This window comes from Canis lupus, chromosome 1 (assembly GCF_011100685.1).
Source record: "Canis lupus familiaris isolate Mischka breed German Shepherd chromosome 1, alternate assembly UU_Cfam_GSD_1.0, whole genome shotgun sequence".
Classification (NCBI taxonomy): domain Eukaryota; kingdom Metazoa; phylum Chordata; class Mammalia; order Carnivora; family Canidae; genus Canis; species Canis lupus.
This window is the reverse complement of record NC_049222.1, coordinates 41,115,626-41,128,032: the sequence shown is the minus strand read 5'-3', so window position 1 is coordinate 41,128,032 and position 12,407 is coordinate 41,115,626. Positions and strand designations below refer to the sequence as shown.

Sequence of the window (12,407 nt, the reverse complement as noted above, 5' to 3'; positions counted from 1 at the left end):
TGGATCGAGTCCCACATCAGGCTCCCTGCATGGAGCCTCCTTCTCCCTCTGCCTGTGTCTCTGCCTCTCTCTCTCTCTATCTCTCTCGCTCTCTCTCTTATGAATAAATAAATAAAATCTTAAAAAAAAAATGAGGCAGCTACTGGGGTACCTGGGCAGCTCAGTCCATTAAGCATCTGACACTTGATTTTGGCTCAGGTCATGATCTCAGGGTTGTGGAAGTGAGCCTGCGCCCAGGAGGAAGTCTGTTTGAGATTCTCTCTCCCCCTCTGCCCCTCCACTCCATATGTGTGCTTCCCTCACCTCTCTAAAATAAATCTTTAAAAACATGAAGTAGCTACTTATATCACAGAGTCTTTGTGTAGATTGAATGGGATTATCTGCTGGTGCTTTATGGATTCTGTCATCATACAAAATAAACAAATATTATGAAGAGCAAAAAATTTTGCTTTCCAATTCCCACCACAATGGTCCATGAAAATCTTAATTTCTTTTTTCTATCCTGTCATGCATGTTCTAAAACTAACTACAAAATGTCATTCTAGGAGTAAATTCCCCAGTGAAAATTAATTTATTTATACATATTTATTCTAACTCTTATTTAGACTACTTTGTACCCTTTACCTTTTAAAAATTTTACTTCCAAAACCTGTTACTATTTTCCCTCTCAGATGCTCATTTTGTATCTCAAAACAAGGTAAGATAAATACCACTATTAGTTAATTATGAGCTGCCAAGATAAAGGACAAATAATTAGAATGGGAAAAGCCCCCCAACAGCCAATATTATAAATTATACATTGAAAATTTTTAAGTTGAATATGCCAGCTCTTAAAAGTTAACCCAATTACATTTTTTTTTTCAAAAAGGCAGATAGATACCTATGATATCTGCACTGCGAAGTTTTCAAATTTAACTTAGAAGTCAATAGTAGGACATGCTGGAGGAGGGAAGGAGGGCTTTTGTTTTGTTTAAAGATTTTATTTATTTATTCATGAGAGACACAGAGAAAGAGAGGCAGACGCAGGAAAAGGGAGAGGCAGGCTCCCTGCTGAGAGCCCGAAGGGAGATCCCAGGATCTCAGGATGAGGAGCCAAAGGCGGACACTCAACCACTGAGCCACCCAGACATCCTGAGGAGGGTGTTTTAAAAAGGTTTCTCAATTTGATTCTTCCTATCCAAAGCACATCACATAAGAGATCATGCCAAGAGAAGGATAGATACTACATTCTCACTTTAGTTACTGGAATTAGCTATGCAATTAGATGATCCCTTGGTGAACTAGCCTAATGCTTGTCTCAGGTTTGCTTTAAGAGAGAAAGACTCTTCTACCACTTTAAATATCACCCTCTTTTTAATAAATCTCATTTTTGGCAGCGCAGGGCTACCTTTATTATAGAAGCTCTACACGGTAGAGCTTAAAAACCCCAGGCCACCCTCCTTTTTTCAGATAAGAAAAGAAAACCTGAAAACAGAAGTCTATCACGAATATGACTTGCCAAGGTCATCAAGCTAATTAAGCAGCAGCCCAACCAGATCAAGTCTCACAGGGTCTTCCCATGTCATCCTGGGAACAATCGACATGTTTTGATTCCATAGATTTAATAGATGCCAACGAGGTCCCACAGTCCAAAAATAATATATCCCGCCCTGCTTTATCGATTTCTGAAGTTTGGCTGTTAAGAGATTACTTTCTCTTAACTTAAAACTTCACTTCCTATTAAAATAAAAGATAATTAAAGTATGTTTAGTCATTTACATTATAATGTGAGCAAATTTATCATACCTTTTCCTGAAAACAGGCTTTCAGTAAAGGAAGAAGCACAGAGCCACTTTGCAGGAAATAAACGTACTGAGTACACTAATATGACTGTGAACAGGACATAATCTCCACCCTCAAAGGGCTTGCAATCATATGGACACCTCCATTCTTCCCCTGTAACAGAAAAGGTTCCTTTCTTTTTCTTTTTTTTTTCTTTTTTTTTTTAATTTTTATTTATTTATGATAGTCACACACAGAGAGAGAGAGAGGCAGAGACACAGGCAGAGGGAGAAGCAGGCTCCATGCACCGGGAGCCCGACGTGGGATTCGATCCCGGGTCTCCAGGATCGCGCCCTGGGCCAAAGGCAGGCGCCAAACCTCTGCGCCACCCAGGGATCCCCGGTTCCTTTCTTTTTCTTTTCCTCTTACTCAATTTTAAAGGATCAAGGCTTCTTATTCCCCTTTCTTCATCTTTGCAAGTATCTGTTGGAATGAATGAACCAATGAACCAACCAATCAATCAATCAATCAATCAATACTCCAAAGTCCCTTCCACAGTTTGCCCTAAAGATCCTTAAAAAAAGGAAAAGCCCTTCTTTGATCATTTTTTTCCCTCAACCATAAAGTAGTGTTTTCGAGGCTAATCCACAATCTGGTCTCTTCTTTATTCTAAGCTTTTACAGTGTGGAACAGATTTCCAGAGCACCAGTGCTGACTCAGAAAAACCTGATGAGACTTTGTTGGCCTCAACTTTGAAAGCATAGGCAGGAATCCTGGCTCTCATTTCTTGTCCTATTAAGACTTGTGTAAGCCTGTTGCTCTGAATCTTATCTGCTGATGGAAAAGCATTCACCCCTTCTTTGCCCAACAAGCATTTCCACTCTCAAAGAACTGAACAATGGCTGTGCAAATAAAATAGGATTCTTGTACATACTGAAAAATTAAAATTATAGAGAAGTGTGGCAGTAAACTGTGATTACTTCCTTGGAAGACTTTCATCCCCCTGCCTCTGTGCTTTATCCCATTACAACTTCCTTTCTGTTCACAGCTTCAAAGGACTGCAAATATAATTCACAACCAGGGAAGAGAGCCGAAACTTTGAGTCAACAATGAAAGAGCAGACTTCTAACACAGGCAGAGACGCATTAGATTAGCCATGTTAATTTGGGACGTGTCTTTCTGAAATGTGCAATTCCAGAAGATGGTCTGGAGGGCCAGCTTCTGTTACACTGACTTGACAACCAGGTGCTGGACATCTCAGTACACCCAGGTGTGTAAGAGACACTGGGGCTGCAGGGATCACAAGATCCTGCCCTCACAAAGTTGCGAGACAGGATCACAGCAAGTGTTCCAAAAAAGGGGTAAACACAAGCCAGCGAAGGCCTGTCACCCAGCCTGCCAGTGAAGAGATACATCAGAGAAGCTTCATAGTGGAGATCCCCCAAGGGTGAGCTTGAAGAACAGCTAACAGATGGACAAGTAAGGTAGGAGAGGCAGGGAGAGATGTTCTGGCAGAGGGAAAAGCAAGCTTGAAGGGGTTCCTGTCTGCCCTGCAGTAGAATCTCAAGGCTCCGGGACAGAGGCAAAAGATAAGGCTACAGAGGTGGGGAGCGCGAGCCCCTGAGCCCTTGCTGTGGCCTAAGGGCTCATGCTTTGTCATGAAGGCAGCAAGAGTAAATAGGATCCAGTCTGGATTTCAGAAAAACACTTTGAATTGCCACAGTGAGGGGTAGCTGGAGGGGAAGGCTCTGACGGAGGAGGTCCCAGCCCAGGAACCAGAGACAGGTGTCTGTTCCTATCCCTTTCCTTGAGAGTGAAGTGGCCTCTGCCCAAGGCCTTGCTGCTCAAGCCCTCTATACCTCAGTTTCTTTTCCTACCTTGCAGAGTTACTGCAAGAATGGGGTATGCAGTGAGCACTCAATGAATGGAGCTGCTGGGAGCAGTGGCAGTGCCTCTGGAGTCAGCATGACCTTAGACAGGGATGGGTAACAACTTCTCTGGGCTCGCTTCTTCCACCACAAAATGAAGAAACGAAGATACCACCACCCCTCCTAAAGTTATTGTAAAGTCTGATTGTGGGAGAGAGAATGTACAAGTCACCTGGCCCTCTGCGTGGAGCTATATTAGTGGCAGAGGTAAGCCGCCCTAACAGCAGCAAAGCAGGGGGCTGCTGCGGGCGGTGGTACCAGGCCACGTGGTGGTAGTGACTGGAGAGAACTGAGGTGGGAAGTGTCCATCAGTGAGAAATGTTGAGGTGTTGCACTAATGTGGCGGCAGCGAGAAGTCAAGGCACTAGGTTGCAAAGCTGTAAGGCGCGAGCGTCAACAAGACTTCGTGGCTGCCAGGTGAGCCGTGCAGGGCAGAGGCAAGGGGGAGGGATGCCAGCAGGCTCTCTGGCTGGGACATCCGTGGATCACAGCACCTGCCATTCACCAGAGAAGGGAAGAAGGTAAACTCATTTGCAGACCAGTCAGCCATGAGGCTCCCATAGAATACCGAAGTGCAGTTGTCCATTGCAAAACTCTCTGAATATGTCTGGTCCTCAGAAAACAGATCTGGGCTAAAAATACAGATTGAAGAGTTGTCAGCATATGGCCAGCAACCGAAGCCACGGGAATATTCGTATCATCCAGAAAGAACGTGAGAGAGCAGAGGAAAAAAAAAAAAAACTAAAAGGCAGAGCAAGGCCCCAGAGACAGACCCTGTGCAACATCAGGCCAAAGAGATGGGCACAGAAAGAAAACCCAGAAGGGGGCTTGAAGAGTAGCTAGAGAAGAGTGTGAGACCCCCAGAGGCTGCCTCCGAAGCCAAAGGCTTCCACGGGGAGTGGCAAGGGTGCTCAACGAGGCAGGAGGCCAAGGCAAATAAAGACTCACACAAACCTCCCAGATTGAGAAACAGCAAGGTCCTCAGGGCAGCTGTGGTGGATAAACAGCATCTGTCATGGGTGGAGAAAGATCTGGAAAAAAGAGATGGAAAGAGGAGAAGGAGTAGCAACCACAGCCAAACAGGATTGAGGAAGAGGAGTGTTTCTCATGGCAGGTGATCGCCGTCGCTGTTTCTAGCAGGGGAGAAAGACTTGGGTTTGTGCACATGCTGGAGTGCCTGGGCCCGTGGGGAGCTGGGGTGCCCGGGCCCGTGGGGAGCAGGGCTGCAAAGCCATCCACAGCTGGAGGGTGATGGAGGGAAGAAGCCCCCTGATGGCTGCACCTACTGGCACAGGAGGGGGCCGGGGCCGGGGACCAGGCTGAAGGGAAGGGAAGAGCTCAGAAAAGTGGCCTGGAAAAGACAGGTGATGGTTTGAAATGGCCAAGTAGGGCACGGGAGACCAGGCAGTAAACGGCAAAATGAAATCGCGCGCACAGTGCAGGCACGCATTACGTGGGAAGAGACGGTTCAGACTTTACTCTTCCCTCATCTAGAAAGAGAGACTCTAAGGAGAGCTATCGATTAGGCAAGGTTTGCCCCTTGCTGCAAGGTCGTTTCAGAGCTGGGGGAAAAGCAGAAGACCCCAGAAGCAAACATGAATCCGAGGTGAGAACCACAGGCAGTGGTCGTTTGCCAAGGGCCACAGCAGCCAAGGAAGAGCAGGTGGGCAAGAAATCCAAGGAACATCAGATTCTCGAAAGAATTCTCTTGATCTAAGCTGACAAATCAATGCACTGCAACCACGATCTGTAAATTCCTGTTTGGAGCAAATAAGTCAACAAGGGTAGGTGTTACTTTTCAACAACGCTGAAACACAATAGTAATAATGCAAGAGTAGGATATGGATTACTGTAACAAAACCATAAATCTACTTTGTTGTCTTGTGACTCTAATAAAGAAATGCCACCAACTAATTCAATGCTGAAACATCAATGACTTATAAAACGTTTTCTGATGATTGACTCATTTTCGTTCATTCAAACAAATACTTCATAGTTGAAGAATTGTGCTCTGCCATACGAGGCCACCACAAAGAAAATCAACACCGATTGAAGTCTAATTTCTCCATATAGACATGAAAACCCAGAGGAACTTCCAGAATAAGGACGATTCCAGGAGAAAGGGGAATGATACAAGAGACTACTTGCCCACGTTCAAGTTCAAACATGTACCAACATCCCTGACCCCAAAGTATCCACACATCCTTCTCCAAATTCTACCACCAAATAGATGGGAGTGCCTTGTTTTCTCTTCCTTCCTGTCCTCTGCCCACATCATAGAGGATAAGCAATAGTTAATGTCTGGTTATGGTTCGAGGTACGACAGCGACTATGAGCCTATCACATTCCAGCTACTGTGTTCCATGGCTTTCCCATCCGGTCCTCACAACAACCCTACAAAGAGGACAGGGTGATCCCCTTAAACATAAGGGGCGGTGAGGCTAAGAGAGATTGAGGACCTTGCCTACTCTCTCACCACTTCTAAACACTGGGGCCATCATGTGACTTCAGGTTCTTCTAGCTGAGGAGCATTTACTCTCTTAACGACCGCCTCAGCCCTAAATTTTCCTAACTACTGTTCACAAGGGAAATGTGTAAAGTACTTTTCTTCCCTTGGCAATTTAGAATTATTTTATTCATAGACTTCTAGTATGTTTACTTTATTCCTTAATATTTTACAGATTGAGTTTACGGAGGTTTAAAAAAAAAAAAGCAGTTTTTTTTAAAAAAGGCTACTCACTCTCCAATACCCAAACAAATGGAGATCCACCAGATAAGCCACAAAACAAGTTCTAAGCAATAGTTTCTACCTTCTGGCTCAGGTACTAAGAAAGCAGCAAAATGGGGAAATGTGACATCGTAGGGTGGGAATCTGTATACAAAACCAGGACCTGAACTTAAAACTAGAAGCCTGATCCAGGTACAAGAACAACTGCCCTGACGGTGGTGTCTCCCCTACATGCAAGATCAGTAAATTGAGAGGTTCCAACAGCCACGCCTGGGGAGTGGGGAGTTTATGGAAGTTCACAGGTGCCTGGTTCTGTCCTGCCTTGAGAAGCAGTTCAGTGCAGTGGGAAAGGTGTATCTGAATTCCTGGACATGCAGGGTGTAAACTACAAAATGAAATCGTGCACACAGTGCATGCAATCTACATTTCGGTTGTAAGCCCTGGGGCAACTTTCTGACATCTCTGTGACTCAGTTTCTATATCCATAAAATGTGAATATCAGAAATTATTACTAGGACTACATGAATCATACCTGATGCATAGAGCACACTTAATAAACACCAGCTAATTCTATCACACATGTTTAGGCTTTTCCCTCTCTGGAGGAATATATTTTTTTAGGATTTATTTATAGATTCTAGAGAGACAAAGGAAGTAGGGGCTGAGGGAAAAAGAGAGAATCTCAAGTAGAGTCCCCGCTAAGCACAGAGCCCAACTTGGGACTAGATCTCATGACCCTGAGACCATGACCTGAGCTGAAATCAAGAGTAGGACACTTAACCGACTGAGCCTCTGGAGGGGTATCTTTAAAACTGCATGCCACTGTCCAAACTTGTGTTATGAAATCTATCTACTTATTTATTTTTAGAGAGAAAGAGAGCATGAGCTGGGGGGAGGGACAGAGTGAGAGTGAGAATCTTAAGCAGGCTCCACGCCCAGCACAGAGCCAGATGCAGGGCTCAATCCCATAACCCTGAGATCATGACCTGAGCCAAACTTAAGTGGCTGAGCCCCCCAGGCATCCCTGAAACCAATTTAGAGGGTCACAACCAGCAATTCTGGAAAATGAAATAGAACAGAACATAGTATTTAAGCATTAATAAAGTCATATTTTGTATTACCTTTGTAATTTTTTCTTTAGAATACATAGTAATATTAAGTGGTGCTTTGTGAATCCATGTGTCTGTGAGTCCGGCAGCAATCTAAAGGGTATTTCTTACTAGGCTCACCATCAAAAAATTTGGAAAAACATGACCTACAGAATGAGTATGACAGGGAGTCAGGGAAGATAAAAAGGTATCATACGCCAGAAACCACATTTTAAAATGCAGACAGCTGCCACAAAAGGAAAGCCCTCCTAACTGGACCCTCAGGATAACCCAGGAAATGCCCTCAGCACACAAGTCTATTTACGGTGAGGCTGCTACAGGCATTTTAATAATCTGAGGTTAACAACAGGCTTTTATTTCCAAAGCAAATCAAATTGCAAAACTGGAAGTACAGATGTTATCTTTGATGCTGGGGCAAGATGAGAAAAAATGATATGACTTATCCAGTAAGCCATCTTGCAATACTTGTCAAAGTAGACACTATGCCAGATTCCAAATGCTCTTAAAAACTGTCTGGGTTTGGAAGAGATATGAAAATCTCTTTCTTAAAACAGAAATTCTTAAATGTGGATATAGATTCATCCTAACAGTTCCATTATAACCAAATCTCTAGCTGAAAATTTATCTATACAAGAAGATGAAATGGAGAACTATAAACACAACTAAGCATTTTAGAATTTATAAAAACATTTATCTCTATATCCAAAAGGCTACTTGATGTGGTGTTCAGCGATCCTGCCCTTAGACTGGGTAAGGAGGGCCATGGTCCTAAGCCCTAATTCTCCCACACCCATCTTCCTGCAGATGTCCTATGACCGACTGGACCCACCCAACCAAAACTACTGTTCCTCTGTCTGGTTTTAGGCTCTGCTGCAGATCCCCAAAGTTTCCTGATCCAATATGAAGCCACTTCCAGGACATGAACAGGCTCCTCCCAGATCTGTCCTCCCAAGGGGGCCTCTACCACTGGTCTGAGGCAAAGGTATGATTGAGGGGTGACAAAGGGTATAGACAGAGATTGGGTATGCAAGTGGACAAAATGCTCTTCACCAGGTGAGACTGTACCATGGGTGGGAAGAAAAGGAAGCAGACCCTAGACCACAGGATTCTCCAGCTCTACGTTCCAGCTTTGAGCTCTGGGAAGTTTGAGCATTCATAAGTCAAACCTAGCCTTCCAGACCACTATGAGATATCATTTCAAGGCAGGTAGAGAGAATAAATTTTTTCTAATGCTTATTACATATTCATTATTTATAGATATTTAGGCATATGCTATGCGGGCCTCCATGTGTTCTCTTGCACGGACCTTGCAAACTTAAGAGGCAGGCCCGGTGGTTAGCATATGGGCTCAGAGCCACACTGCCATGGTTCATACTCCCACTCCCACTCCCACACCCTGCCCTCACCAACTCAGCGAGCTTGGGAAAACCTCTTCTTACTGTGTGTCTCAGTTTCTTGGTCTGGAAAGCAGAGACAACAGCACCCTTCATAAAGTTGTTGCAAAGACTAAATCAATTAGTCCATACAGACTGTGAGAACAGCACCTAATAATTGCTCCACGGATGCTGTCTTTGTATTATTCTCCATACAAAATTGGTCACTGCAAACTTCTAGATAAGACCACAGCTAGAAACTTATTCTGTGTACTTCTTCTTTCCTACTCCTAATTTTAAATATCATGTTTTATGCCTCTCCAAAAGATCACTATTTTCCATTCTAAAAAGGACAAGTCATCCAACTGCTGACCTGCCTAATATAAGTTCTTCTGAAATTAAATATGGGTTCATCATCTCCCCCAACTTGGCAGAAAGCTCAGGCCTCTGGCCAGTTTGAAGTCTGGCAAATTTGCTTTCTGTTTCAATTGCATGCCATAAAAATTTGACATTACCAATTTTAAGTGTAAAAGGAACATTCCCTACCCTTTATATGCATGAGATTCAGCGCTATTAGCCAGGGTAGGTCCTTCTTGATTAAGAAAGTAAAGGCTGACATGCTGGAAGCCATCAGCAAGGAAAGGCTACCAGACCAGAGAAGCTAAGCTAAAAATAGAGCCCCCCCAGTGGAGAAATAGATGGAAGAAAATAATTCTTTATATGGCTACTTACAAGTCCACACATTTTTTATCATTAAAGTAAGATGTATCATCAGCTTGGTAATTACAAACTGCCAACAACCTTCTCAATGACCAATATCCCTTCAACCTAAAATGACAAACAACTTGAAGAGAAACACTTGCCACATCGTAATGACATGCTGGCAGCACATAGCCCTCTCTCATATCTCTAGTTGTTTGCTGTACGTCAGAAGGTCTAAAATAGGAGAAGAGATGCACAAGGAAAAGATTCAAGGTCATGTTTGCCCTTTAAAATATGTACCTAACCTCATGTTCAATTTAGTGAACATCCAATCTACCATTTCTCCCAATTATTCTGAAGAATTTTTCAAATATTTGATTTGCCAACCTGCTAAGGGGCCAGAACTCTCTAGTTTTCGCAACTACACCTAATTAGTCTCCCATAAAAGGAGGACTGCTAAAGTGCTGTTAATTTCAACAGTAGTTTTTCTATTAAATCTTCTCCAAATCCAAAATGGAGTATAAAGGTCAGTGTGAAATAAATGACAATGAACTGGACTCTACAGAGGCAAGACTGGGCACATCCATCCACCCAACAGCAATCCCATCTAAATCAAATGCGGTGTTTCTTGAAAGAGTTTCGCCAACTTCCCATTAAAAAAAAAAATCCCAGGAACATTTCCTATGTTGGCCAGTTTTTATTTAGGCAATTAAAATGGCTTTTTGGAAGAGCCAGGCTGGAGAAACAACATATTTTTACAAGCCCATTAGTCATATAGCCAAGCTTCATTATATCCTAATCATTCATCAGTAGTCCCTAATAAGGATGCTGTTGCCTCGTGCAATGAGAATATTAAGGAAAGGATGTGTTCACAATAGGCTATAAAATGTGTGAAAAACAGAATACCCCAAACCAGTAGAAAAGCCAATGAGTTCATCTGGCTTTCATTTTTTGCTGAACGGCTTAACAGCTGTATGGACACAAACCTGGCTATAACTTAGAAGCTATATCCTTAATTATTAATTCCCTTCATTCTCCCACCCTTCCCAAACTCCACGCCCTTAAGAGAAGTACAATACTTCATTCAGAATCGCTGTTATTAAAGACTCTCCTGGGGAATCATTTTGGCTTCGATCATTTTTCTAGCAGGCGTTTGTTACGGCTTATTCTAAATGTTTCTCCTAACATCAGGCATCTACGCGTCCGTCGGACCTGAGCGCGAACCCTAGCCCCTGAACCGTGGGAAGTCACGCTGTCGGGGCGGGCGGAGGGGAAGCCAGTGGATCCCGGGCATCCAGCACACCACCCACAGAGCTACCTTCCTTTCACCCAGGCCCCCTTCCAGGTTTGCCAAAGGCTCTCACTCTGCGCCCATCAATGGGAGCAACCGAGCTCGGCCAGGAAAAAAAAAAAAGAAAAGAAAAGAAAGCTGCCTCAACAAAGCCCAACAAAGCCCGTTTACCAAGCCCAGCTTGGGTAAATGCAAGGATGAATTATGGGGACACGCGTCGGGGCTGGCTGCAAAAGGGAACGCTCTCATCTCATGATTTTGATATAGAATTTCAGGAATCCAGGGGTCCTCTGAGATCCCCTGGGCCTCTCCTCTCCGTTAGGCAGCTTACAGGTCCCTTCCCCGTTCCCTCCCCACAAAAATCAGGACGGCCAAGACCTCGCCAGGGAGGACTGCTCTGGGGTTAGGCGCCGCTGGGGTGAGCCCTCCCGAGCTCCGCTGCGTGTAGCTGCAGCTGGAGCCTAGAAGCGCCCCGGGCTCTGAGAAAAGCAACGCGCTTAGCGAGACCCAGTGCTCCCCGCAGCCATCCAGGGGGCACGGCTCGCCGGGCACACGGCATCTGCACCCGGACAGGAGCTTCCCGACGGTCGCGCCCCAGCGCCAGGGGGCACCCCGGAGAGAGGACGCCTGCGCCTCGCTCCCCGCGCCGGGTCCCCAGGAGGCAGCGGTGCGCACCCGAGAGCCGAGCCCCGGAGCACCCCGGTGCGGGCACCGCGGGGCGAGGGAGCCCCGACCCTCCCGGCCCCGCGCTCGGCTACCTCGCAGCCGTACAGCTGACCCAGCTGCTCCACGATCCACTCCTCCAGCACCAGCCGCTTCCGAAGCTCCTTGCGATCGTATTTCACTGTCACTTTTCCCTGCTGGTGGCGCCGCTGCTGCTGCTGCTGCTGCTGCTGCTGCTGCTGCTGCTGCTGAACCTGCCCCGCAGCGGCCGCCGGGGCCACGGGCGCCGAGTCCTCCCGGGAGGAGCCTGAGCCGCTGCTGGAGCCCGGGCTGCCGCCGGCGCCGCCCCGGGGGCTCTGGAAGAAAACCCGCGCGCCGCCGCCGCCGCCGGCCCCACCGGCCGCCTCGCTGCCGCCCGTCGCCACCGACATGTCCCCGCGCGCCGGAGCCCGAGTGCGGCCCGGAGGAGCGGGGCAGAGCGCGCGCGGCGCCGCTAGCACCTCGGGCCGGGCAGCGGCATGCGACGGGCTCGGCCGCACCTGCTCCGCGCGCCGCGCACGCCCGGCAGCCCCGCTCCAGGGGAGGTCTGGAGGAGCGGCGGCTCCGAGGAGGACGGGCGGGGAGGGCGGGGGAGAGGCGGGGCGGGGACGGCGGCCTTAAAGACGCCGCGGAGGACCCTCGGCGTCCCGCGGGGGCGGGGGGGAGGGGGGCTCTGGCGCCCGGCAGGCCCGCGGCCCGGGGCGTGGGAGGCGCGCGCGGAGGCGGCCGTGTGTGCGCGGAGGCGCGCGCGGCCGCCCGTGTGTGGACCCCGGAGAGGACGGGCTTGGCTCGGGGCCGGGCGGTGGCCCCGCG

At 47.0% G+C, this 12,407-nt stretch overlaps 1 protein-coding gene across 1 annotated transcript in view; it reads right to left on the bottom strand.

Annotated features, from left to right (window-relative positions):
- The window catches only part of PPP1R14C (protein phosphatase 1 regulatory inhibitor subunit 14C), an 86,028-nt gene extending 74,042 nt beyond the window's left edge, over positions 1-11,986 (bottom strand). Inside the window, exon 1 of the mRNA XM_038526316.1 lies at positions 11,651-11,986. Coding sequence (XP_038382244.1) covers positions 11,651-11,986 — 336 coding nt within the window. The remainder of the gene's footprint in view (positions 1-11,650) is intronic.
- Positions 11,987-12,407: the final 421 nt, after the last annotated feature.